The sequence below is a fragment of the Malaclemys terrapin genome, chromosome 10 (genome assembly GCF_027887155.1).
Source record: "Malaclemys terrapin pileata isolate rMalTer1 chromosome 10, rMalTer1.hap1, whole genome shotgun sequence".
NCBI classification, from domain to species: domain Eukaryota; kingdom Metazoa; phylum Chordata; order Testudines; family Emydidae; genus Malaclemys; species Malaclemys terrapin.
In genome coordinates, this window is record NC_071514.1 from 70,645,406 (window position 1) to 70,657,959 (window position 12,554).

At 40.5% G+C, this 12,554-nt stretch overlaps 1 protein-coding gene across 1 annotated transcript in view; it reads left to right on the plus strand.

Moving 5' to 3' along the window:
• Positions 1-12,554, plus strand: part of VPS35L (VPS35 endosomal protein sorting factor like) — a 116,325-nt gene that overhangs the window by 54,737 nt on the left and 49,034 nt on the right. The window contains exons 22-26 of the mRNA XM_054041591.1: positions 2,402-2,482; positions 4,522-4,585; positions 5,675-5,773; positions 8,327-8,404; positions 9,312-9,426. Coding sequence (XP_053897566.1) covers positions 2,402-2,482; positions 4,522-4,585; positions 5,675-5,773; positions 8,327-8,404; positions 9,312-9,426 — 437 coding nt within the window. The remainder of the gene's footprint in view (positions 1-2,401; positions 2,483-4,521; positions 4,586-5,674; positions 5,774-8,326; positions 8,405-9,311; positions 9,427-12,554) is intronic.

The window sequence follows — 12,554 nt, forward strand, 5'->3', positions numbered from 1 at the left end:
TTCCAGATTAATTGTTGTTTGTGCTTGCTTCAATTTCCATTATTTGACTTGGTTTACATGATAAAATGCTGTATATTCCTAGCCTTGACTGACATCAGCAGTGATCGTGGCATATGAATAAGGAAAGGAACAAATAGACATGTTTGTTGCAGTAAAATGAATGTTTCCTGAATGGAAAATGATATCAGAAGATGAGATTTCATGTTCAAACTTTTCAGAGTCCAGAATAGTTATTTTCATTAAAACAAAAGATTTTTTTTAAACATTACTTTCTTTTAAATGCTCAAATTGGAGAGCAGTAGTACATAACTTAAAAGTGATATCTGAATTTCAATTAGATTTCTTCCAATCAGAAATATTAAGTGCTGATAATTCAGGCATGAAAAAATGAATAGTGAAAGGCTGGCTAGAGCAACTTCCACTGGTCTGTTACAAAGAGCAGACTGTTATGATTTCTTGATTGCATAGTTGAGAAACATTGATAGCCATTCAGATTGTGCCTAATGTGTATGTACTGCATTATGTCAATTATATATTCCAAGGGGACTGTATATAACAGATTGTGCAATTGATGGTGCCAGGTTTGGAGTCTTTTGTTACTAGTTCTAAATTTTTCAAAAATGTAGTCCGTTGTAGTTGGCAGAAGCCTGCAAATGGTTTTTGACCATGACGAAAATGCACTTTGGATACATTTAAAAACCAAACCAAAACTCAGAAAACTTTATTTGAAGTCCATTAGAAATATTGTTGTAAATACAAAAGGCCAAATTACCTGTCACTGACCCCTTCCATCAACTTCTAAGTGTCCCTGTGCTGCCCTGGTAACCACTTGAAGCGAATGGAACACTTATTAATGAAGTTTCCAGGCTTATCTCCACTTAAAACAGAGCTGGGGGGGGGGATAAATATTTCCTATTCTATCCCACTAACAGTGAGATGGACCTACTCCTGATGTAGAGCACTCTTTTGGTAATGCCCTTTTGTTAGGCAATATATTAAGGGGAGAGCTTTTAATACTACATAGACAAAGAACACTTAACTATACGTTCATTTACTATATACTATTTATCACTAGGCATTTGTACAGCAGAAAAAAACATATTCAGTACAAATAGAATGAACAATTAATTGCCCTAATAATATTTACTAGTAGACTATAAGATCTGGAATGCAGGGCTCTTCAGCTGTATCACTCTAAACCAAGGTGCTTAATCTCTGTATTCATATCTAGAGTAATTACTGCTAATCAGATTGGAAGGTGGTTCTAGATGGCTCCTCCCATCATATAGAGGGAGTGGGTGTGTCTTTTTGGGCAATTAGGAAATGAGGTAGAGGGGGCCCTGGAGAGGCAGATTAGGCTGAAGTTTTTGCTTCAGCGTTTTTGAGTTGTCAATGAAGCCATACCTCAGGAAGGAGATGCAATTAAATGCCAGCATCACAGTGGTTTGCTGTGTTGAGGATACAGTGGGGCTTGGTCAGTTCACAGGGGCTGTTCTGAATGCTCTGTTACAGTAAAAGATACAGTGGTTATAAGTTAATACAGTATAGAGCATTCATTGCTCATCAGGGTTACAGGTCTCTGCCCTTTCTCTCTTTCAGGCTGCCTTGTTTTATTGCATACTGAGTGTTACACTTCTTTGTTCTTGGCAGTTGATTGACTGTGCTAGTTTTGAGGCACTTCTGTTCTCCTTCTTTGGAGCTCAGAGTACAGGAGAGCAAATGGTTTCTTTCAAAATATCGGTTGAAAATGGCATTGGAGATACTATCCAGGAAATAGAATGGCATTTCTCATTCCTCTGGTAACTCAGGAATTCTGGTTTTTAGCTTCAGTATTTATCTGTGGCATGATTAATACCTCAAGGTGATGCAACTTCACGATATATACTTGGTCGTCTAATTAGTCCTTACATGCCTAGACAGGGCACATCACCCATTCTGTGCTATCTGACATTAACCAAGAAACTAGATTCCTATCTGAGATTTCTTTACTGGTTTTGCTTTCAAGTTCTTAGCTGGACATTTCTGGGCAATCTTCTACACTCTCACCATCCATAAGACTTAAGCTGTCTGTGACTTTGTAATAATACCGCCAGATAGTTATGAAATATAAGTCCCACTGTCATGTTTATTTTTTAACTGTGTATTAACTGCGAAAGTATAAATATATTTTAAGTATTTTTGTAAAAAGAAAGATACCTTGGGATGTTGCACAATGTAAGGTGTTCTTTGGAGGTTATTTCACAGACAGAGATCACGTTTTCACCATTGCGATTCTCTGCTCATAAGAGTATATAAAGGCTGCCTATGCAAAATTAGCATTAAATGAATTTTAAGTTTTCCACTGTTGTGTCTTGGAGAAATTGCAGGATTTTTATCAGTATTTTCCAAAAATGTTTTTCAGACATCAACAAGACGCTACTAAAGACCCTGTCATACTCAATGCTCTTCTACACGTGTGCAAGACCATGCATGATTCTGTGAAGTAAGATGAAATTTACATGTATTATAATACAGAATATGTGTAAATGGTGGATGTTCTGATGTATAGTTTTACTTTTAGTGGGGTTAATGTTTCAGGGTGAATTTATGCATGGCCCTTTCTTTTGCATTAATGGGAGCTGTGCAGTGAAATCACAGCACATTATTTACTCTTTAATCATTGCTTTGTTTCAGCATTCAAACTGGAAAATGGCAATAACTTAATAGATTTTTTTTCTAGTGTGGAGGGAGGCAGCAAGGATACTTTTTGAGAATAAAAAACATAAACAAAGTAGCAGATGCTGTTAAGAGAAATGATGCCAGTTTGGGCCCTTTTCAGTTTTTGTGAGGATAAAAAGCAACTAGAATCTTCCAGGAACTACAGTGAACAATAGAGTATTTAGAGGCTTTCAATACATACTTCGCTATTAAAAACTCAGCTCCCAAAATTGAGTTGCACTCGAGCCACTTTCAGTTATTTGACCTGCACAAAGCAGCCCTAATCTGGCAGAAATAACAAGATCTCTCTCCAGTAGGGGGATTGCTGGATGGTAGAGAAACTCCTTATCAAACTCCCACCCTGTGGCTGTGCAGGAAATGAGGATCCCTGGCTGTCAGAATGGCTCTCAGGGGCTGTTGGCAGTTGGAATAATTAAGAACAGCCTTCCTTTTTCCATGCAACCCCCCTGAACCTTGACTGGGAGCCTTGGAAAACCCCTAATTAGCAATTCTTTTAGTTTAGGCAAAGTTAATTTACATCATTCCTTTGATTCTGTTCTGTCAGCTCTTACAATGACCATTTTACATAGCATTCTAATGAGTTAAAACTACCGCCACTTTTCACAAACTTTGGTACAGCAAAGGTTCAACCCACGATCTAGATCTTAGCACAACATAGGCCACTTGAACAGCTGTTGAGTGGTAACAACTTTTAGGCCCTGGTACCAAGCTGGGTCAGATTTGAACTGGCAACCTATATAATTGACCTGTAGATCTCATTAAAAATCTCCTGAGGCGTCCAGATCACTCTAGTTCTTTCTTTTGATGGAGGTTTTCCTTCCTTCTTTACTGGATAAAACTATTGTCCTGTTTCCATCTGGTGTCAGCTCTATGAAAATGGTAAAATGATACACAGGAGGTCAAATCTGGAGACAAGTACGTAACGGTAAAAGGATTAAATAGGATTTCTTAATTGTAATTTAAATTTCTGTATATCCATTTTCATCCAAACAGATCTAGCTTATTGGATTTCTATGTGATGTAACTTTATCTCATATTGGATTTGGGTTATGCTTTCAGAAAGATCAGATATATTTGTGGTAATTTTGGAAGTAAATGTATCATTTTAGTACTGTTTGTGACAGCAAAACTTCTAGAGAACACTATAATGAGACAGTGGTAATAGTAACAGAGTTAAAAGGACACAGTTGAGTAATCATAGCTTAAAACAAAAACCGTCTTATAAATATCACTTTAGAGAATTAAAACTGAAAGAATGTTAAATATCATATTTAAGGGTTTTTTTAAAAAAATTGTTTGTATTTCTCTCAAGTAGGAACATGAATTTAGATTAGCTAATCTAATTTGTTTATAATTAGTTTATAGTCAATTTCTCATCCATGTTTTCATGCAGTAGTTCAATGCTGCACCGCTGAATTGCTGTTTGAGAATATTAGTCTGGATAAAAGCTATTTTTTCACTGGGATTCAAAGTATTTCGTAGAAACATTTCTGTTGGCCTCTAAATTTTATAAAATCTTATTTTACAGAATTTACATATTAGGCAAAACTTGTCCTGGTAATATCCCTTTAAGAGTATTATTAAAAATAGCTGACAATCATAAATACAGTGTGATTTTAAATTAGTTTAAAAATTAAGGGTATAAAAATGAGTATAAGATTAATGTGTCCTTAAAATGAGTGAATTAGATACTGTGAGCATAAAAGAAATTTTAAGAATTTGTAAAATACGTATATAGTTGAAACTTATTTGTTTTTTGAAGATGGCTTATTTTATGTTGACTATGTAAACTTACTGTTGTAGTGCACTAACACTTGAAGATGAAAAGAGAATGTTAGCATCTTTGATAAATGGATTTATAAAAATGGTGAGTATTTAGTATCATGATTGCCTGGGAAAACTTTTTGTGACAGAGATACGGTGTGGGAAATAGGCACCCCAATACCACTGAAATTCAATGGGACTTGAGCATCCAACTTGCTCAGGATATGTTAAAAATCCCACCCAATATATTTAGCAAAGGAAATATGCAGATGTTTGAAGAAATGTCATACAACTTGGTATCACAGGCCTAGTTTAAAGTGTAGGTATCACTGCATGCATCAAAATTTTCTGTTAAATGTTTTTAAATATCTTGTAAAACCTATACGTGTTTTTAAAGTTGAATATTAATTAATGTCTTGCCTGTCGTGACAGTCTGAAAGGTCACAGGTCACTAGCAAGTGAACAGTAACATTAGCAGATGTAATTCCACCAGCCACACCTGAGGGGGATCAACACAAAATTAAAAACAAAAAACATTTTTTTAAAAATCAGTTTTTTTTGAGTCCTCCAGCATTCCAAAATTGAGACGGACTTAAAAAATAACTTAAAAAACAAAAACAAATGCCCACTCTTCAAAAAACAGTTTGTATTGGGTGCATAATAAACTAGTGTCAATAAAAAGGTTTATTCATTAATCTGTTTGTAGAGTGATTATGTGGGTTTTCTGTTAAGCTGCTTTTATTATTATTTTTTTTTTAAATGCAAACCTCACCAAACCCCCACTTCCTATAAACCTCACGTTAGGAATTCTGTTAGATATCAGATCCCTTTCCAGAAGTCTGGAAGCTGATAAGTATGCTTGAGAAATATTCAGGCCGTAAATCAGAGACCATATATTGTTTTAATAATAAAAACAAAACAAAAAAAAACTTGCAGATTTCCCTAGAAGCTAAATTATGAAAGGTGAACAGTTGAAGGAGAATCTCTTCTATCGCTAATATAGCTGTGAGCAAGTTACTTTGAAATTATTCAACTTAACTTCAGTTGAGGATCTCCATTCCAACCCTTTTGGAACAAACAAAAGAGAGAAAGAGACAAAGCACCTTAATTCAAAACACATTATAGAAAGATCAAATAGCTGTGTGCTGCAGACATGTCATAAATGTGGCTTTTTGTATCTTCCTAATCCCAGGTATCATTTGGCCGGGACTTTGAGCAGCAGCTGAGTTTTTATGTTGAAGCTAGGTCAATGTTTTGCAATCTGGAGCCTGTTCTTGTCCACCTGGTTCATGTAAGCAAAAAATTTAACTGCAGATGTTGTTTCAATCAGTGGGTTCCGCGCTCCCCTCTTCTCTCCCCCCCCCCCCCCCCCGCCCCTCATTGCCATTCCTTATATTTACTGTGTTAAGGTTTATTTCGCTAGGTATTCAGGAGTAGACTTTGTTTTTGCCTTTCTTTTCTCACTAAATTTTTCTTCAATTGTGTGCTTTTCCCTCATACTTAGTACCATTTAATGATGCAAATTAGCTGTTTCATTAGATTCATTGGTTTATGGAACAAACAATACTACAGGGTCCTCCTATATATTCAGAAATTGGAGGCTGATAGTCACAGGAGGAATCATGTGAGTGCTCTCAAGGAGAGGGTCTGTCTCTGGAACAAACTTCCAGATGAAATTAGACAAATTCCAGAGTCAGGCCACCTTTGTCAAACCCTGCAAAATTTTCCTATTTAAGTTTTTGCACCAGAAGCAGAAGGACATGCATAACATCAACCTCCCCCCATCCCCCGCAACCCCCATCAAAAGTAGACCTTTCTATAGCTGTGTAAAGGGTAAGAGCCAGAGACTTCATAAATTCCACTGGGACTTGGCTGTTTGCATATGAAAGGTGTTGAAATACCACAGTGATTGGTGGCAGTATAAAATTCTTCCATAGATACCTTCTGCACATTTCTTCTGAAAAATGTAGTGGTGTTCTAACTGGATTATGAATTGGGTCTTAGTAGAAATGGGATATCTTTCATATTTAAGTTTATTTTCTTTTGTGTTAATTTTTAAATGATTATTATACACAAGATGGAAACAGTATTTCACAAAAATAAATAATTAAAAGTCAAAGACTTTGGTGGAGTTATGGAATCCAGGAGCACAAATAAGAACCCACCCTATAAGGTATATGAAAAGAGTCTACATTTCAGGCTTATGTATTTGTTCTAATTTCCTATGTTTAGAAATCAGTTTGACAGAATGCTATCGAGATATGCTGAGTTCAGATGACTAGATCAGTGTAGGGAAGTTTTTTTGTAATTAGAAATTTTCCCATTCTTGCTTAGTTCAAGCAAACAAGAAAAAATAGGAATGGAAAAGGTTGAAATGCCAGGTCAGCAATTCACTATATAATTTACAAGTGCTGGTTAGCCTTTGCATGCATCCCCCATAACAAACTGTGGAAGCATAATTTCATATTTTTAAATTTAAAACTGTTGGGTAACTGAAAAATAATAGCAACATAATAATCAGGATGACTATTTTGGTGTTTAGTGGTAATAGGACAGGGAGAATTAATCCATTGCTACTAATTAGATTGGTTTATAAAGTGGGAGTTACAAACAGATACTGATTGACTCACTTAGCGAACTGTAAATTAGGAAGATTCAGTATCTCCTATAGCAGCCTTGGGTGGAAATTCAACCAATTGTCTTTTTTTAATTTTTGTTCTTGTTTTTATGTAACAAATAATTTTACAAAAGCACTAATACACTCAAAGTGCAGGTATGATAAATACTTCACTACCTGGAGGTTAGACCTAGGCTAAATACTGCACCTAAGGCATATCAGTATCTTGTGTAACAGCACACATTGTCCAGCCACATCGGAAGAAAGACAGGAGGCAATGGATGTGGTTTAGTTAGGCCACAATAAAAACAAAATCACTTAAAATATCTGGGAGTACATGGCAATAAATTGCATATTGCGGATCATCATAGTTTCCTAATCATTTCCATATAATCCCCAACGTGGTCCCGGCCATCCAGTTGCTGGGACCCTATCCCCTCTCCTCTTGTATGAGGTAAAAGGGGGCTAGAAAAGGAGGAAGGGGTCAGCTGCTCACTGTTCCAGATGTAGGAGCTCCAAACCTCCCCTTCCTCAGCTTTCTCAAGATGTTTTCTCTCTAATCCTTTTCCATACTCGTCCATAACAAGCATCTGCACTGGACATCTGCCATGAGTTTTACCTACTAAGTTGTGACATTATAACCGAACCCCGCTCCTCAACCCTACAGGGTCCCAGACTTGCTTTGGGAAAGATGAAAAAACCCACCCCATCTCGCCGAGTCTTGCAGTGAAGGAAAAATTCTTTCCCAGTCCCCAAGGAAAAAGGGGCAACAGCAGATCATGAAGGAAGCTGGTTCTTTCTCAGATTTCATGGGTGGGAGGGTGGTGCTGCCAGTCCGATCCAGGTAAAAGAAGGCTTCTCCTGGATTGCATGGGGTCTAAATACCCCCCTTCTCTCCCTCCCCTCTTCCAGTCAGCAGGAAGGGCAGTACCCCCTCCAGACCTGACCTAGCTGCTTCCTGCTCTTCTGAGTTCTGTCTGTCCATGTAAACTTTCCCCTTCTGCCCCATTTGCAGAGGGGAGCCCGTAAAGGGACCACAACTCCTTTCTTTCTGGCCAGCCAGACAAGGACTCTCCAAATATAGTTGTGGTGAACACGTTATCCCATTGGCTACTTCTGTTTCCCATATGTTTAACTTGACAGAATGGTAAGAGTTGGGTGTTTATTTGCAGACCTGGTAAATCTATTCATTTCTATTAGTGCCTTATCTTTCTTTTTTATACATAGTCTGTGAACCAACTGGCAATGGAAACGAGAAAAGTGATGAAGGGAAATCATTCCAGAAAGACCGCTGCATTTGTCAGGGTAGGTGCAAAAGTCAAATATATTTCTAGATTCTTCATCCCATGTACACAGATGTTACGATGGGTGGAGCCTAAGGTTGTAATTTATACAGAAGAAATACATTTGTGGTTTCCATATTACTTATCAACTTACTTTCCCTTATGGGCACTGACATTTACTCACTAACAGCCAGTTGCTGCCATCCTCATTAGACAAAACTCCTGCAGAGTCCAATGAGTTTGCCTAAGTAAGGGTGATAAGATTTGGTCCCTAAGTGAGGTTTTTTAAGCCCTCCTTTAAGGAAATTTCATTTTTCCAAATTGTCATTATATGCAAGCCAGTTATATAAAGGGGAGAAAAGAGCTGCTGCAAGCTAAATGGCATGACAATGTGTATCATAATCAAAAAGTCAAAGTGGATACTTATATCTAAAATAATATATTCTCATAGTGCAGGTGTGTCTTTACACCAGAACTATATGATTCATATATATCAGCATGCCAGTTTTTCCCTGAAGGATCCCACCTTCTTAGAAAGTGTAGATCTTGCTGGGGAAGGATTAAGTGGATTGTGTTGACTCACAGTCAAGTGACTCATGGTACCTGGATATACGGGAAGTGGGCTTGACTTTCTGGAGAGAGAGAGGATCTAGGGTGTGGGTTGATCACTCCTGAGGGAGGAACCCTAGGAGCAAGAACAAAGAAGTTAATAAAGGGAAACCCCAAGAATTGGGTCAGTTTGAACTTCACATACTTGGTGGGCCGTGTTTTGTAGAAGAAGGTGGGAAAGATATCTACTCATGTTATATTTTTAAGCTTTTGTTTGAGCATATACAACAGTAGTTAACAAACATAGTCCTCAAATTGCTATACCTCTGATGTAAGAAATTATTTGAGTCATGTTTTCATACATTTTCTTCTTTTCTTAGGCTTGTGTTGCCTTCTGCTTCATTACAATTCCATCTCTGACTAGTATCTTTGCACGTCTTAATTTGTACCTGAACTCTGGACAGGTTGCCCTGGCAAATCAGTGCCTTTCACAAGGTAAGACAGGTGTTTGTTTCAATTGCATAATAATCCTTTCTTGCCAGAAAACAGAATATTACTAGTTGTGGATAATATTTATTCAGTTTGAAACTGAAGTTAACTCTTTCACTCCTTATTCTTACAAACCTTGCTGTAGTCACAAAGTAAAATAATTCTAAAATGTATTTTTCTAAATTATAGCATATTTAAAATATAGGAATTATTGTGGAAAAGAGAGATCTGCTATTCAGGTATTTATTCAACTATTCCTTATTTTAGCCTCAGCTATGATATTTTTAAATAGCATATCTTCAGAGAAAGCAGTGCTGTTTTAAATAAGGGACTTGAACTTGTGTGCAAATAATGTGCTTTAAATACATTTTTCTTGAGGAGGAGGAGGAAACTTAGACCAGCTAAATGATTATGCATGGAGATTGATATTCCTGTAAAAACTGTTGGCGAAGAATTAAAGGTCTAAGTACTTCAGTCAGGTAGCCCTAATCATTGATTGTGGTGCTGCATTTTGTTGTGGTACTGGAAGATAAATGTCAAAGCACAGAAGGAATATGCCATGAAGAAAATACTTTGCTAATAAAAATGTGTCACGTGTTCCAGAGAAACTAGTATTGAAACTAGAAACTCGCTCTCCTCCACCCTCGCTCAATACTCACTTTCACTGGGCTGGGGCAGGGGGTTGGGATGCGGGATGGGGTGAGGCTCCGGCTGGGAGTGCAGGTTCTGGGGTGGGGCTGGGGATGAGGGGTTTGGGATGCAGGAGGGGACTCCCGGCTGTGGTTGGGGCTGAGGGGTTCGGCATGAGGGAGGGGGCTCTAGGCTGGAGCGGGGGTTGGGGTGTGGGAGAGGGTACGGGCTCCGAGCTGGGGCAGGGGGTTTGGGTGTGGGGGGGTGAGGGCTCCAGCTGGGGGTGCGGACTCTGGGGTGGGGCCAGGGATGAGGGGTTTGGGGTGCAGTATGGGGCTATGAGATGGGATGGGACAGGGGGTTGGGGTGCAGGAGGGGATGCAGGGTGCAGGCTCCGGCAGGAAGTTTGGGTGTGGAAGGGGGTTCCGAGCTGGGGTAGGGGGTTGGGACACGAAGGGGTTCGGGGTGAGAGCTCTGGGTGGCACTGACCTCATGCAGCTCCTGGGAAGCAGAATCATGTCCCTCCGGCTCCTAGGATGAGGGGCAGCCAGGGGGGTCCGCATGCTGCCCCCATCTGCAGGCACTGCCCCCACAGCTTCCATTGGCCACGGTTCCTGGCCAATGGGAGCTGTGGAGCTGGTGCTTGGGACAGTGCCTGCGGGCGGGAGCAGGGTGCGGAGCCTCCCAGCTGCCCCTCCACTTAGGAGCCAGAGGGACATGCCAGCTGCTTCCTGGGAGCTGTGCAGAGCCGGGCAAGCAGCCTGTTTGTCCCATTGGCACTGCGGCTAATCATAGAATCATAGAATATTAGGGTTGGAAGAGACCTCAGGAGGTCATATAGTCCAATCCCCTTCTCAGAGCAGGACCAACACCAACTAAATCATCACAGCCAGGGCTTTGTCAAGCCGGGCCTTAAAAACCTCTAAGGATGGAGATTCCACCACCTCCCTAGGTAACCCATTCCAGTGCTTCACCACCCTCCTAGTGAAATAGTGTTTCCTAATATCCAACTGTGACAGACCCAGACCAGTGGGGTACAGGAGTCTGGTAGAGGGCAAATATACTGGTCACTGGATGAGTAGTTTTCTGTTCCCTGAGTGACCAGAGCAGGGGCTGCACTAGAGTAATCAGGAACCTGCTAGAACCAGTTAAGGCAGGCTAATTAGGACACCTGGAGCCAATTAAGAAGAAGCTGCTAGAATCAATTAAGGCAGGCTAATCAGGGCACCGGGGTTTTAAAAGGAACTCACTTCAGTTTGTGGTGCGAGTCTGAGGAGCTGGAAGCAACAGGCGCAAGGAGCTGAGAGTGAGAGGGTGTGCTGCTGGAGGACTGAGGAGTACAAGCGTTATCAGACACCAGGAGGAAGGTCCTGTGTGAGAATAAGGAAGGTGTTTGGAGGAAGTAGCCCAGGGAAGTAGCCCAGGGAGTTGTAGCTGTCATGCAGCTGTTACAGGAGGCACTGTAGACAGCTGCAGTCCACAGGGCCCTGGGCTGGAACCCGGAGTAGAGGGCGGGTCCGGGTTCCCCCCAAACCTCCCAATTGACCTGGACTGTAGGTTCTTCCAGAGGGGAAGGTCTCTGGGCTGTTCCCCAACCCACATGGTGAATCTCCGAGGCAAGAAAATCTGCCAATAAGCGCAGGACCCACCAAGATAGAGGAGGAACTTTGTCACACAACCTAGACCTCCCTCACTGCAACTTGAGACCACTGCTTCGTGTTCTGTCATCTGCCACCCCTGAGAACAGCCTAGCTCCATCTTCTTTGGAACCCCCTTCAGGTAGTTGAAGGCTGCTATCAAATCCCCCCCCCCACTCTTCTCTTCTGCAGACTAAATAACCCCAGTTCCCTCAGCCTCTTCTCTTAAGTCATGTGCCCCAGCCCCCTAATTATTTTCGTTGCCAACTGGACTTTTAGTGGCTCAGTCAGCTGTGCTGGCCGGAGCTGCCAGGGTTCCTTTTCGACCGGGTGTTCAGGTCGAAAACCGGATGCCTGGCAACCTTAATTGACTAGTATCGAGAAATGCGAGGAATCAAAACGTACTCATTTGATCTGAATTATTATCAAACTAATGCCTGAACATGGTGTTCAGTCAGGGGCTCTGTTTTACTAGATGTCTTAGCTAAGATGTAAAGCAGAAGTTCTGATCACTTGTGGTTTAAAAAAAAATATCCCATGGCGAGAGTTATGAGTGTTAGCCCTGGTGTCCTGTTCAAATGAAGGGTGCAGACACTTGTGTCTAAAATTTACACTGGTCTTGCTGGGTGCAGTGTTGTTGTAGCTGTGTCAGTCCCAGGATATTTACTCCTGGGGGAATTCTGTGTCACTGTGTGCATAATTAATGAGACATGCATATTTTTAATTTTTTGCGCAGAAGAAAGCTTCTGCTGGAAAGTTGCTGCAGTTCTGCCTTTTGCCCAACAGAGGGCACTGTGGTGCTAGAACAGATCAACAGCTCCCGGGCAACTAGGGAAGGGAAAGAGCCTGCCTTCTTCACAGGGCCTG